The following is a 23,469-nucleotide window of genomic DNA, read 5'->3' on the forward strand; positions in this document are numbered from 1 at the left end:
ATTAATACAAAACAAACGGTCAGTTAGGTATGGGCAACAGAACTCTGCTATTTTCAACCATATAAATGAACATAACCATAGAATAAACTGGAATTTGTCACGTGTAATTTATAGCAGCAACTGCCGGTACAAGAGTCAAATGATAGAATCGGCCTTAATAAAAGAGAAGCAGGTAATGAACATCTCAAAAGGCGCGTGGATTTCAGATGTCGTCGACAAAGTTTTCATTCAACCAACGCTTAAGAAGTTTAAAGGAAGATTATCAGCGGGGGTGACCTAAATTGGCTTACTTGTGGAGGGATCTCTTGGTATAAATACCACCTTTTCTGTAAACTTTTCTCATTCATATACCTGAAGAGAGACAGCAGAGTCTGAAATATAGTACTTTTCTCTCTACATTTTGGTGTTTTTATGGGCTCCTTTTATTAGATGGAATTCTGTTGTTACAGAACATTTTTACCAGTCATATATATATATATATATATATATATATATATATATATATATATATATATATATATATCGTAGTCAACTACCGTTCAGTTTCTAATTTTCGACAACTGTCGAAGCGATATACAAACTCTCCTCTCCCACACAATTTTAATCAAAGAAATACTGCATGACATAATAAATTTACGCTTCACAAATTATAAGGTGCAACTACCATTACAAGATCACATGCAGATATTCTTTTTAAGTAATAATTATTGGGCATCTCTAAACTTTATTATTAATCTAAACTTCATTATTAATAATAACGAAAAATCCTTTGACTAGCTTTGTAAGAGTCAGAACTAAATAAATTAACCCAGTGGTCTGGCGAAACTAATTTATATTTAACAGGCAACATGTGTACCAGCTATTTACACCAACATGGCAAGCACTATTGGTTGTTCCAACTTTCGTTCTTTGTTTATGTACTGCTTACCCTACAGTTTCTTCATTTAAGCATTCGTTTTTCCTCCCCTGGTTTCTGCCTTGGTAAATTTAGTCTTTTATTCCTTCACTTATATTATTATTTACTGCGGAGAGGAGTGTCGAGCTTAAAAGCCTTCAACAAGTTGTCTTCATAACATCAATGACAACTCATAGCTCAAGTTATATACTAATTAAATAATAGGCTATGTTAATGCTGAATGTATGGTCTCTTATTTATACTATGGCTTTGTGTAATGTTGTTGATTGAAGAAAAAATACTTTAGGCTCGTTGTCTTGAATTGACTTTCATACCAAACAAACAGAACCCCGTTAGAGTGAACCGAATAGTGTCGTACTACTCTGTAGTGTACTATAGAAGTGATCGTGACTTAGGTATTCGGGAAGTTTTATTATTTTTGTTTGTAGTTTTATTCTTAAAAGTTAGTACAAAAGTTTATTATATCTTTATAGCTGTACACACCATCCAACGTAGGTTGCATGGTAGATATCTTGTACTAGGGTAAGCTAGATTTAAGTACTAGGTAGCTACCCACTAGTAGAAACTTGGGCACGACGCTGGTAGCCTGGGTTAGCTAGTATGTACCTATGCCTTATCCTACCTAGGCCTATACCTACTACCTAATTCATTTAGGCTATGTCCGTGAAAAATCGTGTAAATAGGCTTTTAGCCTTTATGCGGTAACGCAAGCATGTGCATCTATTGCAATATCTACCCAACTCGGCTAAGTGTAGAAGTACTTAAGGTAGTAGCTAGCTGTTTCATAGGGGCAAACACCGCAGTGGATCCATCGTCATCGCGTGGATCAGCCTTATTCACTCGATATTTAATTGGTGAAACAAGAATACAATTAGTACATCTTCAAGCAAACTATTCAAGATTTTAGTTTTGTCAGCATATTGTGATATATGAAAGCCCCATACGAACTAAAATAAGCATGTGAGGTCTTCGTAAAATATGTTTTCAAGGCAGTTTTGAAATCCAATTTGGCGGCACCCACGTGAGGTGCCGTTCGTAAGCGCAACGGAGCCACCATGTTTCCCAGCCTTCCCAGCACTCATTTGAACAATGTTAGTTTAACTAGCTATGTAGTTTAACTTTACATTGTTACTTCAAAATGTTTATGTAATTCATGTCTATTACCCCCTTTTTTGCAACCACATTAACTCCGAAAAACTACAGATACGTACCTATTTCTAAAGTAGATACGAGTAGATGGCAAAATGACTCATCGTTGCCAATGAAGGGGAGCTTCACACATACGCCGATGCATTTACAAACTCTTTCCATGAATTCTACCTAGTTGTCAGGTTAATGCAATATTGATAAAATTGCTGTAATATGTTTGTATACTACAAATAGATACGCTAATTTCACTTATTTCCCCACTTTTTTGTAAGTCTAATAGAAGAGCGCGAAGAACGCCGTAGGTACTGTTCACAGCAAAACTATTGATATTTGAGTCAGGAATCTACCTAGTTACTTTTTCAACGAGGGATATTTTCAAATTAATAGTCATGAATATGTAAAAAATTGATGCAATTCATGACCTTATACTGCCGTTTAACTATTTATTTAAATAATTATCTAGTGCACACTTCTCCTTCTTCTTCTACTAAAAATCTTAGTTCCCTTGGATAAGTTGTGGTCGGAAGTCATTGTTTACGATTTTTGTGAATTAAGTGCCCCACCTCTCCCCAGTATCCCGGGGAGAGGTGGAACATACATCCTGCCTATGTGAATTCTCAAGAGAGACTGAGAGTTTCTAGCCCTGAGATTGGCTTATCAACAGCCAATCATAAGTGTTGTAAGGGACTGGCCTAGACATCAGATGCATGGGTGATGTGAATCGACTATAGTAGCCTATTGTTAATGTAGCCCAATGCCATTTGTGACTTAATTCACCTTTGGCAGTATGAATAATTTGATCATGAATTTGTTTGAAATATGGGTAAACAGAAATAGGCTATGTAAGTTTTAAAGTTCATGATTTCTTCAATTTTTTTAAAATAAAAGGTAGTAGGGTAAAATACCGAATGGCCAGCCTCTACCAATAGCATGACTATCTTCCCGAAAAACAGAAATTATGGCCTTGATTTATGACTTGGGAGAAAAAACTTAATTCGCAAGGAAAGTAGAGGTCTTGAGGTGTTGCTTCGACAGATGCTGGCTCTTGGCTAATGTCTGTCCTTGGTTACAGGATGTGTGAAAGTATAAAGTACTTTCTCGGGAAGGTGGTTGCGCTATGGTAGAGGCCGGCCATTCAGCATTTTATCCTATAGGCTACGTAGTAGTATTTGGCATACCTAAGTCATACCCACTGAGATATCCACAGAGGACTTAGCCTATGGTTATTGAACAGCTAAGGACATTAGCACTGGGGACTGAATTGAATGAGTTGGGAATTAGATGATTTAACTGACATTGGTTTCTCCACAAATAGATGCCATTGTCTTTTATGTTTGAGTGTTTGCCAGTGTAAAGTGGAAATGGTCGGTGAAGCTTTGCAACATAACTAGGTAGTGTGTAATTGGTGGCCTTGGATAAGAGGTTTGAGTTAGCTGGTCTCCATTACAGTGTGAGAGGTTCAGCAAAAAATAGAGGGAGGCTGAAAGATAATCTTTTGTTATCTTAGGGCAGGAGGTGGGATACCCTACTCTTGACACTGCCCAATCATTTCAGTTCCTCCTGACACACTCTCTCTCTCTCTCTCTCTCTCTCTCTCTCTCTCTCTCTCTCTCTCTCTCTCTCTCTCTTCTAGCTTAAGCCATTAAATATGGGCAATCAGGATGTGCTTTCCAACAGTGATGGTCCAGTTACATGTGCTGCACTTTCCTTACAAGATACTGGGGCATGTGCACATAGTTCAGCACTGTTTACCCCTTCTCTGTCAGCTGCACTGATTTTGACTGCTTCATTGGAGTACTTGGAAAAGATTGAGTTATCCCATGGTTGCCAGGCAACCCTTTGGTAAAAAGGTCATTAGCCGGTGATTATGGGGGTTGGTTAAGGGAATTCTCTTTACCCAACTTAGCTAGATAACTAGCTTGTCACTTTTCTTTCGCCGGCTGTGAAGATTGGGTGTCTCTCTGCATTCTCTGCCCTGTGGTTGTTGTTGGATTGATTGATGGATGTGGGTGCCCTTGTGGGTGCATCGTGTCTCCCAGCACAGTTGATTCCCACAACTACTGTTCTTTGTTTTTATGGAAATAAAAAGTATCCTCAGTGCAAGCTGGAGTGGTCATTAAACTTAGTATCATTCAATGGTGATTATTAGGCTAGGCTGGGGAGTACTTGTCACTCATCTTAAATCACTATTGTATCAACATTTTATGTGGTTACTGTGGAGAGTGGACATCTCACTGCTCTGTTTCTCTTCCTTCTGTCATTGAATGTTTGCTGAGTAGTGGAATAATTTCTTTTACTTTTACCCAGGGTATGTTGTTTTCCCTAATGTTTGTTATCATGTAATGTAGAAAAAACATGAAAAATACCATTGCAAGGGTCATGGGCATCCTTGTGAGTACTTCATGTTTCCCATGATAGTTGATAGGAGGAGAAAGACTAGAAGTGTACATCAGCCTTATCATGTGGATACTGTCTGGCTCCTTTTTCTTTCCCTCTTCCATTCTTATTTTGCTCCTTTTTCTTTCCCTCCTCCATTCCTATTCTGCTGCCTGTTATTAGTGCTTTCCCCACACAATAGGATGGAGTATAATGCACAAGTGGAGAGCCCTGCCACCGACTTTGTTCATAGGACAACTCTGCTGATGGGTCTCTTGCTCTCCCAGCTGGGCCTCATCCCCAGAAGCAACCTTTCCCTCTTACTCAACAGACTGATGTTCTAGGTGCAAAGAAGATGTCTTCCTTGGAGTATCTATGGAAATTGGCCTACATAATCATTCATAGTAGCCCATCATTTGTGATATTCTTTGACAACCTGTTTTAGGGGAAGGAGCTCTCTCCTTTGCCTGTGCCACCTGCTGTTTCTACAGCTTTTTTTTTGGCTGCTATAAAAGAAGGGAAACCTCCCATAGCAGTAGTACTCGATGACTAGAACTTGAATGTTAACGCATTAAAACATGTTTCAGTAAGTTTGGTTTTGATCAGTCATACAGAATTATTGGATTTTTCCATTGTTTTGAGAGGTGGTGTATTAAATCTTTTTTGCAAGAAAATTGGTTGATGAACCATGGTTTCAAAAGGTTATGCAAATATCCCTGATTTTTCTATTTAAGTAGGTTCACTCCCAAAGAGGACTCAGAACTAGTATTGATGTGTCATCCTCTCGTGGGGTGGAGAGGCCTTGCCGCCTCTTTATTGCTGCAGCAGCATTATTACATATGTTAGGTTGTTGGGTGTTCAGTGAGCTAAGCAAACTTGAGTAAGTAACCATAGCTGTCCTGTTGTGAACCTTATTGAACTGGGTTCTTGAAGGGTCACTCAGGAGGTAAGCCAGTGCTCCTGTCATCTAGCAATCAAGCAGATAATTTCCTTAAACCATATAGCATGCCTTAATTGTATCAATCACAGGAATGGCTATCATAGTAACTTGGTTCTTGCATGAAAAGGATGTTAGACTCAAACCAGTGGCACGAAGGAAGTGTAGTTTTCCTTATTCCTCCCCCATTGTTGTAGTTGAACACTTCCATTCCTTCTCTCTTTTCTTAGAGAAGGGATGAGAAACCTCCTCATTGGATCAGGCTCTGTTACCCCATTCAAAGGTAACACAGTCAGCAGTGGAGAGGGGAACTGGAGTCTGAAGTTCTCTTTTCAACCAACCAGTTATTATAAACTTTAATTGGCAGCAAAATCATTTCTAGTTAAACCTTTGCGGTTGGCTAGGCCTTCTGGTACTTATGTTGGGGATTAACAACTTGATTCCTGTCCTGTATCCCAGTTTTTTGTTTAAGGCCCCAAGCCTCTATCTTCCTACAACTTGGGCTAATTGGGAGGGAAAGGGGAAAGATTGAGGGGAGAGAGACAGTGGTTACCGTATATGTAGCTTTAAAATTATTTTGGCTGCCATATTTAGGGATTGCTAAGAGAGCTTATAATAAGGGTGTAAAGATCTTACTCTCCAGTCATGATGACAGTGATTGATGATGTACTCTTAAGTCATCACTCTTCAGAGTTGATTTTTGCATGCCTCCCCTTGTAGAAGTAGAAGGAACTGCTGTCTATTGCCTTGAAGTAGAGCTGTTGTCTCAAGTCTTTGTGAATAAACAGTGTGGTGACCCCTTGGTGTTGCCTCAGTCATGCTTTCCAGAACCTGAATTGTGTTCAATGACCTTCACATCTAGATAAGTCAGAACTTCTTGCGCTTGACAGCTATGGTGGCATAGACTCTAAAGGGATCTTTCCAACCTTTTTTAAGAACACTGATGATTTAATTGCTCCTAAGATCACTACTATTTTCAGAAAGTTACTTGGACTTGCAAAATTTCTTTGTGTTTGGAGGAAGGAAAACAGTACCATCCTCATGCCCTTCCGAATGCAGTCAAACCTCGGTTTTCGTACGTCTCTCTTTTCATATGTTTCGGTTTTCATAGACTTTTTTCTATGAAATTTTCTCTTGGTTATCTTATGCCTCATTGATTTTTGTATGCTCGGAAATGCTCCATCTGGAGCCCAGCACGTGACCGTGCCCCATATCAAGCACCAAAACAAAGCATTCCTTCTTTCGTGTCCCATTCTGCATTTGTGTTTGTTGTTTTTGTACTTTTTGTGCTCTTTTATTCGTGTGCAACTGCAAAAAATGCCATCATGGGGCCAAAGAAAGTTCCAAGCCCTTGTGTAAAAAAGACGAGAAACACTTTAGAATTTAAGAAAGAACTCGTAGCAAAGTGTTGGAGGAAGTTGTATGTCAATCTCAGTGAGGAAATGCCTACAACAAGAGCTGCTGTTAGTGAATTTAAGGCCAGCAGAGGCTAGTATGAAAAATTCAGAAAACGAATGGGCATACGTAATGTGCCTACTTCATGGATTAAGGACATAATTGCAAATTGGAATGATGTAAAAAAAATGTTGTGGAGAATTATCATCCCAACGAAGAAGTTGTAATCCATGTCTCCAACATGTTTGATGATAATGTCATGTTTAACTTTAGGAGAGACAGATTTTAAAGAAATGCCAGAAACAAATGTCTTTGGACGATTTTGTTGTGCAACAGGGGTCCAGTAACTCTCAAGCTGGTCCTAGTGCTAGTAAAAAACAAAGTGGGGAAGTAACCTCAGAAAGTGCCAGTAAAAAACAAAGAGAAGTAACCCCAGATAGGTCCTTGATACTTGAAGTCCTTCTGGAGGGAGATTTCCCTTCCAGACAATAAACACTCCTCCCTCTCCCTTCCTCTCCGTCTCCCATATGCTAACAAGTGTTTTCCATAAAGGTAAGAGTAATGTTAAATGTTTATTTATATATTTCATTACTAATTTATTTTTATTTCTCATTGTTTTCTGCATGTAAAACTGTTTATTCCTAATAAATGTATTTTTAAAAATTATTTTTGGGGGTCTGGAATGCATTAATTGTAGTATTTACATTATTCCTTATGGGAACTATTGCTTCGGTTTTCGTACGTTTCGGTTTTTTGGGAGGTTCTGGAACAGATTATGTATGAAAACCGAGGTTCCACTGTATAGGCTGATTTTAATCACCTTTGTTTTATCTAAGAGTTTTGAGAAGCTGGTCTCTTGAGTGTCTTTGTTGGTTTGTTGAAGATCATAACCTGCTAACACCATTACAGTTTGGGTTTTGTAAAGGCCTTGGTATATGTGATGCACTCTTGTTCATATCTACCCATCTTGCAGGGTGCTCTTGATGAGAGCGCAGAGGTATGCATGGTTAGGTTAGATTTTAGTGCAGCCTTTGACTATGTGAATTACAGAGCTCTTACCCACAAGCTGAGATTATTGGGAATTGGAGGATTGTTTACTAGTGCTTTAAATTAATTTTTAATTTTTGTACATGAACTTCCCTGCCAGATATATACTTAGCTATAGTCTCCGACGTTCCGACAGAATTTCAAATCTCGCGGCACACGCGACAGGTAGGTCAGGTGGTCTACCTTACCCGCCGCTGGGTGGCGGGCGTATGAACCAATCTATCTCTCCAGCCAGATTTTTTTCTGTCGCTGAAGCGATAACAACTGTTGTCGGTTCATTCCGATATATTCTTCATTTCTCGCTTGCCTGGAGATTGATTTGGACATTTTGGTGACGTATTCGCTCTATGTTGGCTTGGCATACGCTGATTGTGGACCGTTATTGACTTTGCGCTGGATTTTCCTGTAGAATGTCTGATTTTGATTCTGTTTCCAAAACTCCGGTTTTGTTTAGAGTATGTGTGACCGATGGATGTAAGGTGAGGTTACCGAAAGCTGCGGTTGACCCTCACACTTTCTGCAAGCGTGGTTGGAGCTCTAAGGAGGCGTCACGCCCGTTGAAGAGGGCTGCGGAGGCTCCCTTCAGTACGTTAGCGTCCAGCCCAGAAGACTTTTCTGATGTAGCTTCCTTGCAAGCAAAGAAGCCTAGGAGATCCGGTGATCGCCCTCCTTCTCCCGCGCCTCGCGCTGAGCTTGCTTCGGAAGAAGATCCTGGGGACTCTCCTTCTCGAGTGCTAGCGGGCCTACAAGCTCAGATCACAGCCTTGGCTGACTCCTTGGCATCGAGATCGCGTAGAAGGAAGGATTTGTCTCTCCCGATCAAGAGATCGAGGCGCGTTTCGTCGGAAGAGCGCTCTCCTTGTAATCGGCGTTCTCCTTCTTTTGAGGATTCTTCTACACATCGTAACATTTCACGAGAGGAACACCACTCCCGCTCGGAGGTGTCGAGACGCCATTCGACGGATAGGCGCTCCTTGGACTATGAAGATATTTCCTCAAATCGGATTCCTGCCTCGGGTAGACGCTCAGCCCCTTCTGTTTCTCCTTCTTCTAGAGTTCGTGCAAGAAGAGAGAGTCGCTCAGGTCATAGAAGACTTGGTTCGTCGTCTCCGTCTCATCTTTCTTCTCCTCGTCTTCTCAGAGAAACTAGGGAATGCCCTTCTGAAAGTAGGCGCACTTCTCCTTCCGACTACTGTAGTCGGGCGTCGGATAACGTGACTGGTAGGCGCTCATCGCATGGAGTTCGCTCCTCCCCTGTAAGACATCAAGAGTCTAGTAGGAGCCCTGCTCCTGGTAAGCGTCATTCGTTTAGTAGCTGTTCTCCTGGAGAAAGACACCTTGATCCTCGTTTGCTTCGTTCTCCTAGTAGGCGCTCTTCGTTCTCGAGACTCCCTACTCCTGATCGGTCTCCTCTTGCTAGAAGTCAAGAACGCCTCAAGCGCCCTGATTCTGTTAGGCGCTCGGAGCCTTACAGACGTTCTCCCCTTGGCAAGGACCAAGATCTCGCAGAACGCCCTGTTTCGTTTAAGCGCTCGGAGCGTAGCAGCCGCTCTCCGCTTCGTAGGCATCAAGAGCCTCTCAAGCGCCCTGCTCCTGAAAGGCCGCCCTATTTTTAGCAACGTTTCGCCGCTTGGTAGGCGCCAGGATTCCACTAAGCGCCCTGTGACAGATAGGCGCTCGGCGCCTAGTAGCCGCTCTCCTCACGATCGGCGCCAGGATCTTAGCAGGCGCTCTCCCTCTCGTAGTTTCCCTAGGGATAGACGTGGTCTTTCTAGAGAAAGGAGTCCTTCCTCTTTTGCTGTTAAGAGTTTTGTCTGCATTTAGGAAGGAATGCGAGTTTAGACAAGAATTTTCGGATAAGCGTCCTTCTTTTACAACTCGTCGTTCTCCTGTACGCCTTTCTACTTTGGAATCTTCTCCTCATTCAAGACGTTTGTCTCCTTCATCGCACTGTACCCCAGCTAGGAAATCATCTAAGGATTCTCATAAGGATCCTCATCCCCGTTCTCCTCCTCAAGAAGACCAGGAAGCCTCTGAGGAAGAAACTAATACTTCGGCAACAGTTTCTTCGTACAAGAAGCTCACAGAGCTTCTCCTTCAGGAGTTCGGAGAGTCTTTGAGCCTACTGCTCCTCCTTCTCCACACTCGTTGTTCTCCACAGCGAAAGCAACGAAAGGATCTTCGTGTGTGAGAATGAAAACCGACTCTTTCTATGAAGAAAGCGCTCAAGAGTTTCGGTTCATGGATGCGTACTAAAGAAGAAGCGGGGAAAACAATGTTTGCCTTCCCTCCGTCGAAGCTTTCAGGACGGACAGGATTTTGGTATGAGACAGGAGAACCCTTGGGACTGGGCCTTCCGTCTTCAGCTGACGCAGATTTTTCGGCACTAGTAGACGCCACTAGAAGATCAGCTTTGAATTCGGCCAAAACTACGTGGGCCAATGAATGAAATGGATCACATTCTAAAAGGCATTTTTAGAGTCTTGGAAGTTTTCAACTTTCTCGATGGTCCCTCGGAGTCCTAGCCAAGAAAACTCAAGGACCGGACACGTTTTCTCCGGAGGATTTGAATTGTGTCTTATCCTGTATGGATAAATCGGTGAGAGATGGGGCCAGCGAAATAGCTTCACTGTTTGGAGCAGGGGTCTTGAAGAAAAGATCAGTATTTTGCTCATTTTTAACAAAGTTCGGTCTTCACATGCTCAGAGATCGTCTTTGCTTTTTGCCCCCTCTCTCTACACAGCTGTTTCCTAAACACCTGGTTCTAGACATTTCGAAGGCTCTCTCTGCCAAAGCTACGCAGGACCTTCTAGCGCAGTCTGCAAGGAAGCCGCGCCCTACCTTCCAGACTAAGACAAAGAAAGCTAAGCCGACCTCTCAGGAACCCTTTCGAGGGGCATCTACCTCTAGATCCTCTTCGTTCAGAGGTCGGAAACCAAATAGAAGAGGGAGGACTTTTACGAAGTCAATCAAACCTCCCAAGTAAGACTCAAGTCCTTCAGCAATGTAGGCGCCAGGCTTTTACAGTTTGCAGAAGTCTAGGGGCCCAGAAAGACGGCAGATGCCTGGACCCTTCAAACTCTTGAGGAAGGGCTATCTAATCCCGTTCTCTTCGAGGCCTCCCTTGACGAATACCCGAGCGGAGTTGACGGCCAGATACAGGACCCCATCATGAATCAAGCCCTCCGACTAGCGGTAGATCAGATGCTGGAAAAGGAGGCGATCGAACTAGTGGCAGATCATCTTTCGGCAGGCTTTTACAACCGCCTGTTCCTAGTTCCGAAATCCTCAGGGGGATGGAGACCGGTGATGTAAGCGCCCTGAACTTCTTCGTCGAAAAGAAGAAGTTCACGATGGAGACCACTGCCTCGGTGTTAGCAGCACTCCGTCCAGGGGACTGGATGGTGTCCTTGGACTTGACAGGACGCTTACTTCCACGTACCAATCCATCCTTCCTCGAGGAAGTTTCTAAGATTCATGATGGGAGGAAGAATCTTCCAATTCAGGGCCCAGGGCCCTGTGGTTTTCCACGGCCTACTCCATCGGCCAAGTCTTTATTTACGGCCATCATGAGGAATGTGGCACAATGGCTTCACCTAGAAGGGGTGAGGATTTCGCTCTATCTCGACGATTGGCTTATAAGGGCCAATTCCAGAGATCGTTGTCTGAAGGACTTGAAGAAAACCCTGGATTTGACTTATTCCTTAGGACTTCTGGTCAATCTGCAGAAGTCAAGTCTGATTCCCGCTCAAGAGTGCGTTTTATCTGGGGATCCAGATGAACTCTCTGAGTTTTCGGGCTTTTCCGTCACAGGAGAGGATAGCCCGGGGACTCGAAAAAAGTAACAACCTTCTTAGGGAAAGAAGTATGCACAGTGAGGGAGTGGATGAGTCTGCTGGGGACGCTCTCCTCACTGGAGCAATTTGTTCCCTAGGAAGGTTGCACCTGAGACCGCTCCAATTCTTTCTTCATCGGAATTGGAGTCGTCCTTCTCAGGATTGAAGTTCTCCCTGTCAATTACTCTTCAAATCAAGAAGGAGTTAGCATGGTGGGCGGATCCCGACAAGTTCTCGCAGGGACTGCCTCTTCAATCCCAAAAGACCCAACCCCAGCTGGTGTTGTTCTCCGATGCGTCGGAAACAGGGTTGGGGGGCGACTCTGGGAACCAAGGAGGTGTCAGGAACCTGGATGGGGGACCAGTCTTCCTGGCACATCAACAGGAAAGAACTAATAGCCGTGTGGCTTGCTCTGAAGGAGTTCGAGTCAGATGTGACAGGAGCAGTTGTGCAAATAACTCGGACAACACCACGGCTCTGGCATACATCAGGAAACAGGGGGGGACGCATTCCTTCTCTCTGTACGAAACAGCAAGAGATCTTCTGTGGACAGAAGAAAGGGGGATAAAACTTCTCACCAGATTCGTACAGGGAGAAAGGAATGTAAGGGCAGATCTCCTCAGCAGGAAAGATCAGGTCCTTCCCACAGAGTGGACTCTGCACCAAGATGTTTGCCAGAGCCTTTGGAAGTTGTGGGGCAGGCCTCTCTTAGACCTGTTTGCAACTTCAAAGAACAAAAGACTGGATCTGTATTGCTCTCCCATCTCGGATCCAGGAGCAATAGGGATAGACGCTCTCCTACTCGATTGGAAAGGACTCGATGTATACGCGTTTCCCCCCTTCAAGATTCTGGGGTTTTGACTTTAAAAAAGTTCGCAGAGTCAGATTTCCGCGAGGATGACTTTGATAGCTCCCTTTTTGGCCAGCACAAGATTGGTTCACAGAGGTGCTGGAATGGCTAGTGGATTTTCCAAGATCGCTTCCTCTAAGGAGCGATCTACTCAGACAGCCCCACTTCGACAGGTACCACAAAACCCTCCCCGCTCTCAGTCTGACTGGCTTCAGACTGTCCAGAAAACTGGTCAGAGCGAAAGGCTTTTCGTCAGCAGCTGCTAAGGCAATCGCTAGAGCGAGGAGGTCTTCCACTTTACGAGTGTACCAATCGAAGTGGGATGTCTTCAGAAGATGGTGCAAGAGGAATAACGTTTCCTCTTCCAGTACCTCTGTGAATCAAATTGCAGACTTCTTTTTATTCTTAAGACAAGAATGTGGCTTAGTCGTTTCGACGATTAAAGGCTGTCGTAGTATGTTGGCGAATGTCTTCAGGCACAGGGCCGTTCAACTTATCGGAAGATAAGGACCTACAGGACCTTATTAGGTCTTTTAACACAACGAAAATGCAGTATCCTAAGACACCTAGCTGGAATTTGGATGTAGTCCTTCAATTCCTTGGGTCCTCTAGGTTTGAACCCCTAATTCAGCCTCATTCAGAGACCTTACCAGGAAGACTCTGTTTTTTTTTTGATGGCTCTAGCTTCCGCCAGAAGAGTGAGTGAACTTCAGGCGATTGATGGTAATGTGGGTTTTAAGGAGGACTCTCTCATTTGCTCTTTCCTTCCTGGTTTTCTTGCAAAGAATGAGAACCCATCAAGTCCATGGCCCAAGAACTTTCGAGATTCGTGGGTTATCTTCTTTGGTAGGAGAGAAAACCCGAGAGAACTCTTTGCCCAGTGAGAATGGTGAAATACTACCTTAGAAGAAAAGAGCAACTGAAAGCCAACCGAGAGGTCCTGTGTGTTCAGTAAAAGAGCCTACTCGTCCATTGTCGAAGAACGCATTGTCCTTCTTCTTGAGAAGCCTCATCAAAGAAGCACACGGATCCTGCAGAGAAAGAACATCTTAGGCTTCTTAAAGTGAAAGCACACGAAGTAAGAAGCCATAGCAACTTCTCTTGCTTTCAACAAGAATATGTCCGTGCGAAAATCTGATGGAGACAACATTCTGGAGATGTCAGTCAGTGTTCGCGAACCACTACTTACGTGATGTGAGAATCACTTACGAAAAATGCTTTGCCTTGGGCCCGTACGTATCTGCGGATTCAGTGCTGGGCAGGGAGTCTGGATCTCATACCTGTTTAGTAGTATAAATTTTTCCCCCTTGTATTTGTTGTTGTTGGTTGCCTTGAAGAGGATGTATGAAGGCATCTCTTTAGGTCGTAATACTAATCTTTAGTAGTTTGGTTAGGTGGTCTGATGAGTGTGGCTCCTTGCAGTAGTAGTAGTGGTTAGGACCTGTTAAGATAGGGACGAACTCCCTTTTAACAGGATCCGACTTGGATTCTACCACAAAGGGATCACATATCCCAGTGGTAGATCCGAGAGTCTTTCTCAGCATCAGGTCACGTCCTAGCTGTAGCTCTCCAGGCAACGCAGACTCAGAGATAATATCAATGAAGTCTTCTGCCTGAACAGGTAAGAACCAAGGTTATTTATATCCTACAACATCAGTTGTTTCTTATCTCTCCTTATTACTTTAGCTGTCTCTTACCCTCCACCAAGGGTGCCAATCAGCTAAGTATATATCTGGCAGGGAAGTTCATGTACAAAAATGATATTGTTAAACTACAATAAAGTTTTGTACATACTTACCTGGCAGATATATACGTCTAATGGCCCACCCAGCCTCCCCTCAGGAGACAGGTGAAAGAGAAAAAATCTGGCTGGAGAGATAGATTGGTTCATACGCCCGCCACCCAGCGGCGGGTAAGGTAGACCACCTGACCTACCTGTCGCGTGTGCCGCGAGATTTGAAATTCTGTCGGAACGTCGGAGACTATAGCTAAGTATATATCTGCCAGGTAAGTATGTACAAAACTTTATTGTAGTTTAACAATATCATTTTTAGAACCAAAAGGGTTTGTGTGGTTGGGCAGTATGGTAGTGCTAGTAATTTCATTTTAGAAGTTCCTCAAGGGAGTGTTCTTTGACCTTGGAAAGGTTTTAAGAACAAATTTTTTGTAAATACTAATGACACTTCTAGTTGTTCTTTTTCTGTGCCTTAAGTATGTGGTTGCAGATTTCTTAAAAAGAGATCTGGCACATTTTCACAAGTGGAGTAGTCTTTAGGGTTTGAAGCTTAACCCTTTTACAATTCAAGGTAAGACAGTCAATTAAGGATACTTGCCAGTGCTTTCTGATTTACATTTAAATAGTACTGATTTTAATGTCAGTGAGTCAGGTCATAGGGGCAGAATGCTCTTTGCACCAAGAAGTACCAAACAGGCTTTTTCATCTGTGGGGAAGGCCTTCAGTAGACCTGTTTGCAACAAGATTCAACTAGGAACTAGAAGGATACTGTTCCACAGTTCCAGATCCTTTTGCAGTGGCAGAAGACACCCTGCAACACCCTCTATTTTGTCTAATCCATCAGGTTCTGAACAGGGTAGTAATGGCCTCTCAGAATCTCAGAATTACCCTAGTTGCTCCCATGTGGCCTCACACGGAATGGTTCCCTGATTTCCTAACCCTACTGTTCAGAAGCTCTGAGAGAGATTCCTCTGTGGTACAACCTTCTGTATTGACCCCACTTCTAGAGGTACCATCGCTCAGTAGGGGCCCCCATCTCTTCACGGCTGGAAACTGTCCAGTGTCTCATCCTAGCAAGAGGCTTTTTCTTGTAGAGCAGCTTTGGAGGCGTCTGGATATCTCAGATCATCATCTTCAGCCGTTTACAAGAGCAAGTGGGCCATTTACTGTGGTTGGTGTCATCAACAGGCTCTCTCCACTTGGGACTTTTGTTCAAGTAGCAGACTTCCTCATTTTTCTCCGCAGATAGCAATGTCTTTCCGTGTCTTCTATCTGGGGATACAAAGCTGTCTTGAATGCAGTTCTTTGTATGAAGAATGTTGATCTTTTTCCTTGTAGTAAATCTCAATGCTTCTCAAGAACTCTGAGCAGTCTTGTCCTCCAAAAGAACTTAGACCACCCAGTTGGGACCTGCCTTTGGTACTGGGCAGCCTCACCCACGCTCCATTTAGCCTGTATGCCGTGCATCAGACAGGAACCTGACTCTCAAGACAGTTTTCCTGTTGGTTCTGGCCTCTTTAATGTTAAACATACGAGGGGTTAATTGTCTGTAACCTTTAAATTTGTCCCAGAATTCATAACTAAGACTCAGAACCCTTCTTAAGATGACTGATTTGAATCATTATCCATTCCATCTCCGAATGTCTTTATTGACAATGATCTGGATTAATTGTTCCTTTGCCCTGTCAGAGCACTATGCTGGTACCTGAAAAGGACTCATTATCCCAGACTGAGGTGCCAAAGACATTTCCTTAGTAGTGGCTGGAACAAGCAAGAAGTAGTATCCAAGAATACTACGTACTATCTCCTTTTGGCCTTGTGAAGCTTATCAGACAAGCTTATGGTTCGACTTCATGCCCCAGTCCTAACACAGTGCATGCAAGAGCACATGATGTCAGAGGGCTAGGCCATTCCTTTGCATTCAATAGAACTTCTCTTTTCAAATGATTTTGAAGGCTGGCACTTGGCTTCGTCAGACCACCTTCATTTCCTTCTATCTGCGGGATGTTGCCCACAGGTTCTTGGACACTTTTTTTTTTTTTTTTTTTTTTTTTTTTTTTTTTTTTTTTTTTTTTTTTTTTTTTTTTTTTTTTTTTTTTTTTTTTTTTTTTTTTTTTTTTTTTTTTTTTTTTTCCCTTTGGTCCAGTGGTTGCTGCTCAACAGGTTGTGTAACTCATCCAGTGCCCCTAGCAGACATTTTGTATCTTACCTAAGATGTTAGTATGAAAGTTAGAAAGAATGAGGTGACTGTTCTCTTTCCTTTCCTTTCTCCTCTTCTCTACCCGGCGGGCAATGAGAGGTCATTGCATCGTGTGCTGGATTGGGTTTGATATAGGTGAAACTGTTGCCTTTTGTTGAGTTTTGCTTATTCTTACATGAATAATAAAACTTTAGCAAAAGCAAGTTCTCCCTCTCTCTAGCAAGGGGAGAGAGGATTAATAACAAACTATTGGTGGCTATGAAGATTTATCTACAGATGTAGTAGTTCTTTAACTTCTTCTAAATTGCCGCAACACATTGTACGAAGACCCAAAAGTCTGACTGTTAAATAATTACCTATTTATCATGTCAGAGGCTTTGGGTCCCTTCCATAGGCTTATATAAGCCAGGAAGAGTTACCACGTGTGCTGAACCTCCAGTCTACTCCAGAATTTCTTTCTCCTTCCAAAAGTGAGTCTATCCATAAGTTATGACCCAGATTTGTTCCTCATATGAACAAATAAAATTTTTTTTTAATCTAGTTGCATTTTTCATAGTTTGTATTTTTCATAGCTAACAAACCTGGGGTCATAACTTATAGGGCCCACCTCTAGCCACCCCTCAATCAAGTTTCTAGGGCTAGAAGAAACTAAGCCATCATCTCTTCAAGTAATACACGAATGAGGTTAACATTTGCTACCTAGGCCTATCAGCCTATCTCATTGCCACCAATTCCTTGTTTGTTTTAATTTTACCGGTTTTCCAGCTGGCGCTAGAAGAATTATCCATAAGTTAAGACTGCAGGTTTGTTAGCTATGAAAAATACAGATTGGTTTTTAAAATGAGTTCACTATGACTTTTACATAAAATATACTTACTACAATGACAAACATCTTCTGCACTCATCTTTACCTGGTCTAGCTGTTTTTGCTCACAACATTTTATAGGCTACTGATGCAAATAGTGTCAATTTCTGGTACATAGTACTTATCAGGTTTAATACTAGTACTAAGTCTGCCAGGAGTTTTATTTTGGGCTACAACTAGAATGTTGAATAGTTTGCCTAGTGTAGTCATGCATTCCTCTGATCTAAGATAATATTTAAGTGAGGAACAAATTAATTATTGCTTTCTGTTGATGCCTCCCAAATTCACTTTAGGAACACATCACAAATTTTCAAAGTAATTTTCATTTTCCTTTTTATAAAAACAAACTTTTATCATAATTCTACGTTTACCACTCCATATAGACCCTGATGCCAAAGGAAAAGTTTTTCTCCCAGCTGGTGATTGGCAGATTTTCCCCCACCCACCAGCTTGTCTCCAATTAGCCACCATGTTACCAAGTTTAACAACTAATTCTAGCTTGCGATGAAGGATACTTCTACACTAAGGCTCTAATTTATGCATATTCAAAAAATATGACTGACTTTGAAAATATGTGATATCAGTACAGTATACGTACATACAATAGATTTACGTACAAAATAAATTTTGGTTAATACAGATTGCCCGATATTTAGGTCTTCCTCCCACATCCTGTACTTCCTATTGAGTACAGGAGGTAAGAAAATTTTTAATATCAAAGTATATAAGATCATCATCATTGTTCATTGTTGGTTGGCAGGCCAATTGAGAATTGCATTAACAGGCTTGAAAAGTAGACTCTATCGCATAAAACATAAAAATTTGCTTTAAAACCAATTGGTATGTATGGAATATGTACTGTATATATTGTTTTATTTTTCCACTTTAATTTGAGATTGTAAACCATTTCTGATTTGAATTCAGCTTTTTTTTGACATTTTGATGATTTAATGAGATTATATATTAATGCTTTTGTGTGGAAACTCCAGTTTTTGTTAGGAAATATTTCCTCTGAAATAGCTATTATTTGAGATACTTGATATAATGTTTAATCTCTTAAATCTCATACAGTAACTTTAAATGACAACTGTGTCTGTGAAATTATTGTAGAATGAAGTACCTGACATATACCTAATATTGAGCTCTAGCATAATGTTTACTGTATCTAATAACTTAGTAAAAACAAAATCTCTATACACTATTATAGTTTTATGTTAGCATTTAAAAATCCCTATTATTGATTTCTGTGGCAGCATTCACAATCCATGTTATTGATTTTCTATAAAGAAGTGGTCATGCAAGCTCACTTCCCTTGTAAGCGAGTACAGTATTGATTAACTGGGTAGCTTCAAGGCATGTTAGCATGAGGACTGGGTGATTCTGAGTAAGAAAGTTACATGTCTATTGCAAAGGATGTAATTATTTCTTATTCAGTGCTTTCATAAAAAGGTGCATTCAATGAAAATATCATTCGATGGTAATCTCACATAAGCAATAGCCTGTATACATATTCTTGTGGCTCTGTGATGAATATTTAATTGGAGCAGGTGAGGCAGTGCATTCCAGTTCTGTTGTCAATAACTCAAAGTTGCCATTTGCTCATGTGTGTTTTTGGTTACAGGCTGAGCATTGCACTAATACATATTGTAGTCCACTTGTCCCTATTTTTCATGATATTACAGTTCAAAACTAAGAGGACTAGTGCTTTTTAAATTATCAGCTGAAGCATGCATTTTTTCAGTTGTATTATTTGACATGTAGCTAGTTAGTTACACTTGGCAACTGTTATTGGTAGTTTTGCTATTACAAACTGAAGATTGCAGTATACATTATTCTGCCAGATGGTACTGATTTGTGAAAATTCACTCCTTAGACAGAAGAAGAGGAAGTGGAGTAAATGCTGTGATATATTCAAAATGGTGGTTGTCTGAATAGGTGCAAAGCAACAGAAATTATAAAGCTTGAGAAGGCTTACTGTTGGCTGTGATAAATTAAAGTGCTTAATTGAAATCTGTGCCTTCATCATTTCACCAGAAAATTAGTGGATCTGTATTGGTGGTGAAGTGATACTGATTTACTGTATCATATATGTATTTTGCGAGAATACATCTTGATACCAGGAGAGAATGAATAATAATGGTCTAGGAGGTTCCATGGTCATTCTTCTTCCTGAACGTCTTGACCCCAGTCGAAAGGTGATTTCACATGGAGTTAATCAGATCTTCAAGCACTTTAAATACAGTTTTTGAAATTGGCATGTTTTTATATAATTTGCTTTATGTATAGCTTTGTTTTTGAGTGCATACATTTAATTTTTTTAAGTACTATTGTATTATGTATATCATCTGGGCTTACCCAAATTGTCAATAGGTTTGTGAATATATGCCCAAAAATATTCACTAAACCATGGTAATTTGGTAATTGTATGAAAATAGTTAATTGACTTCTTAATGACAAGAGTTGTTTCAGGAATATTTATGTGGAGATTTCAGGGAATCTTTTTATATTGATAATTATTGAAAGTTTAAATTTGGTTGTTTTGTAACCATCATAGATTTTCCTCATAATAATTTATTTAGTCAGGACTCATAAGAAACTGCACCATGATTCAGTTCTTGAATTACAGTTTTTTTCTGACCTATTATTGGGTCAGGAACTCAAGACACCAATCGTGATTTACTATTTAAGGAAGGGTCATAAACTCAGTACAGTAGCATTTATAACATTTTCACAGATTTATATGTGAAAATACAAGACATTAATATTTAAAACTTTTAGCACAGTGTGCAGTTATTTTATTTATATTCACTGTGATGCACAGATGTATTAGTGTTATACTATCCATTCTTTAGATTGAATACTGTTTTTCATATGTATGTTCCAACTGTACACACTTAAGCTTTGCATGCTGATAGGTAATGCTTCTTTGTTCCGACACGGCATACAAACCTTCGGTCCTTTTACAATAGGAAGGTACTAGCGGCAGCTGGATAGGTCGTAAGCTTTCGAACAAGGGGTTCGGTAGTTAACTGCTTGTCCGACAGGCGCGCGCGCGCGACTGGTAGGTAAACAAATCACTTTTGCTTTCGGCCTGCTGGCGTGTGGACGTGTATCATCGCTCTCTGCCCGCTTCATCGTCGTTGCTTTCGCATGATTGTGTTTTTCTTTTTCTATTTATCTAGTGAAACTGAATTGTAAGTACAATCATTTCATATTTATTCCCATTGAATTCAATTGTGAATTAAAGGATCTTGGTTTCACCACGCCCTCCGATTACCCGAGTGCCGGGACTGAAGGCGTAAGTGCGGGAATTCATTTTCCCGAAAAATGATCCCTCTGTATTGTGTATTGCTCGGTGCCGACGGGCGGACGCTCGCTCCGCGTATATTTGGGTTGGAAAAACTTATTCAGTATGGAAAAGTGGAATAGCAAGTACAGTATTCTTTTTCATTTTTCATTTCCAATATATTATTTTTTGGATTGTAGCAATACTCATTTTGGATCAGTTTCCGAGCTTACCCGGAAATTGATCCTTTCCCCTTTTTATTTTGAATGAAGTGAAATCGCAAGTGCAGTTCTTTTTCATTTTCATTTTTATTGAGATTGCATTGTTTACTGGGATCAATGTTTCCGCTATTTCCCGGGCAATTGATCCTTCCCTTTTTATTGTATGAAAGTGAAATCGCAAGCGCAGTATTCTTTTCATTTCATTTTCATATTTTTGATTGCATCAATTCATTATGGATCAAGGTTTCCATAAACCTTGATCCATAAAGGTAAGGAATGGATCCTTTTACCCTTGCGCTCGGTACCGAGGGCGCAAATGCGCTCGATCCGAGCCTTATTCATTGTGAATGAATCGTAATGCAAGATGCATTTTCATTTTATTCCTTATTTATTGATTGCATCAATATTTATTTGGTTCAAGTTCCGCTCAGTCAGGGGAATTGATCCTTATGCCCTTGCATTCGGGCCGATGGCACGATTGCTCTCGGGCTCTTATATTGTTGTTGGGTACATGGGTACTGTGCGGGGTGGGAACGAGAACCCCCACCCGCTCAGCTCCCACAGATGGTTCCCTTCCCCTTGGGGGGGGAGGTTATCGGCGTTCTTCTCCTCGCCCGATCCGTCGAGCGCGGGGGAGGGCGCTCGGTGCCCGATGTACAATTGTATTAGGGGTCTTCCACTCGTTCGGAGAGGGCTCACCCCCCCGCGCGAGGGGACTTCCCCCCCACTAATCGCTACTACTGTTATTTTATTTCCGCAGGTGCTACTGCCACGAGGGTGGACCTTGGTGAGGTATGGGCGTCCTTCCGCCATTTTGCAGGGCGTTGCTAGTGTCCCAGGGGCTGCGGTTCTATGTCTTGGCCTACTGCGGTCACCCATGGAGTGGTGACCACGCAACCAGGTGACGACGTCCCCCTCCTCACCTGGTGCCTACGCGCCTTCACGTGGTAACAGTCTTGCCTACAGCCGCTGTGAAGTGCCGTTCGCCGTACCGAGAGGGGGGCGTGCCGCCGCCGCTCGTGGTTGCCGCTCGTGGTTGCCGCGCTGCAGCGACCACACTTCCGCTGCCCTAGAGCTCGCCCCTGGACCTGCCGCCGGTACCAGGATGTTGCTGGCTGCTGCTCCACTTCCTGTGTTTCCGGTGCTACCTGCCGTACCTGCCGATTCTGGGTTGACTGTCCATGCAGTTGCTGCGCTGGCTGTCCCTGCCGTTGCTGCGCTGGCTGTCCCTGCCGTTGCTGCGCTGGCTGTCCCTACCGATGCTGTGCTGGCTGTGCCTGCTGTTCCTGAGATGCCCATACCTGCTGATGTCGTCCCGGTTCGTGGTGGTACTACCCCAGACTTTGGTCTGTCTGTACAGGTGCGTCCGGGCCCTGTGGCTTCGGCTACAGCAGCCCCGGCTCCGCCCTGGATAGCAGATCTTACATCTGTCCTGAGGAAGCTGACGAAGAAGAGGAGGAAGGTGTCGTCGTCGTCGTCTTCATCTTCTTCATCGTCGTCGGCTGCCGCCTCTTCCCCTTCGACTTCTAAGGCTTCACAGCCGAGGAAGAAGAAGGTTGCCTCCTCCCTCCTAAGAAGTCTCCCTCGGGAGCTTCTCGGGACCCGTCTCACCTCGGTGGGACGGGAGGGTTCCTTCCGCTGGTCCTCCTGCTCCTTCGGGAGCGGGGCCCGTCTCTTCTTCCGCAAGGAAGAAGACTACGGGGACCAGAGGGGTACCGGCTAACACCGGTACTTCCTCGCCTGGTGTCAGTGGTTCTGCCACTGCATCAGGGTCCGTCTCGGCCTCTCGTTCGCTGGGAGGTACCGAGTGTAACGGTCGTCTACCAGCGACCGTGCAGCCAGAACCAGACCTCTGAGTCCGCTCAGCGTCAGGTTCACGGCACGGGGCGGAAGACTGGTGACAGCCGCTCATGCGACTCTCACCAGACCAGCTCTCACTCTCGCGGCGAACAGCTGGCTACCCGGGAGACGTGACGGTCCACGACCGACCACGGGCTGAGGCTGGGAAGAGGTCCTCCCCGTTCGCCGGTGCCAGCCACGGCTGGGAAACCAGCGACGTGACGTGCCGTGAGGACAAGCACCGGTCTTCACTGTGACAGTGGAGCCTGCAGGTCGCCTGACCGTCCGCTCTCACAGAAAGCGACCCCGGGTACGGCAACCAGCACCAGCTCTTCTGACACTCGAGATCGGGGCCGCTGTGCTCAGTCCAGCCGTTCTCCACAGCGAGACGGTTCGACCAGGCCTGCAGCTCGATCGCCACCAGCGGGTTGACGATCGCCTGCAGCCCTCCAAGCCTGCTGGTTCTGCCAGCGAGCAACGAGGGAGCGTCAGTCTGCCTCTCCCGTACCTTCAACCTCCTCGGTTACACCGGGAGGAGCGAGGTATTGAGGAGTGATCGTGAGGGGTGCGCCCCTCATGATCCCACCACGACGCCTAACGTGCCAGGCACGGTTCTTGACCGGCCAGGACGTATGCGCAAGTGGATGGGGAAGACCGAGAGGGCTGTCGCTGTTCCCCCTTCTTAGGAGGAAGGTTCTCGGAATATGCTCTTGTTCGAAGGGCTTAAACGGTCCCACTCTGCAAGATGCTGTGACTTCCGAGATCCAGAGGAACTTTGCCGAGGTTTACGGCGCTGATTCGTCAGCACAATGACCTC

The 23,469-nt window shown here is 43.2% G+C and overlaps 1 protein-coding gene across 1 annotated transcript in view; it reads left to right on the top strand.

Moving 5' to 3' along the window:
• Window positions 1–2,590: 2,590 nt before the first annotated feature.
• Window positions 2,591–23,469, top strand: part of LOC135211099 (Bardet-Biedl syndrome 4 protein-like) — a gene marked incomplete at its 3' end in the record, with an annotated part of 240,495 nt that continues 219,616 nt past the window's right edge. The window contains 2 exon segments of the mRNA XM_064244182.1: window positions 2,591–2,744; window positions 19,180–19,501. Of these exon segments, the coding sequence (XP_064100252.1) occupies window positions 19,433–19,501 (69 nt within the window).

The sequence above is a fragment of the Macrobrachium nipponense genome, chromosome 4 (assembly GCF_015104395.2).
Source record: "Macrobrachium nipponense isolate FS-2020 chromosome 4, ASM1510439v2, whole genome shotgun sequence".
NCBI lineage: Eukaryota > Metazoa > Arthropoda > Malacostraca > Decapoda > Palaemonidae > Macrobrachium > Macrobrachium nipponense.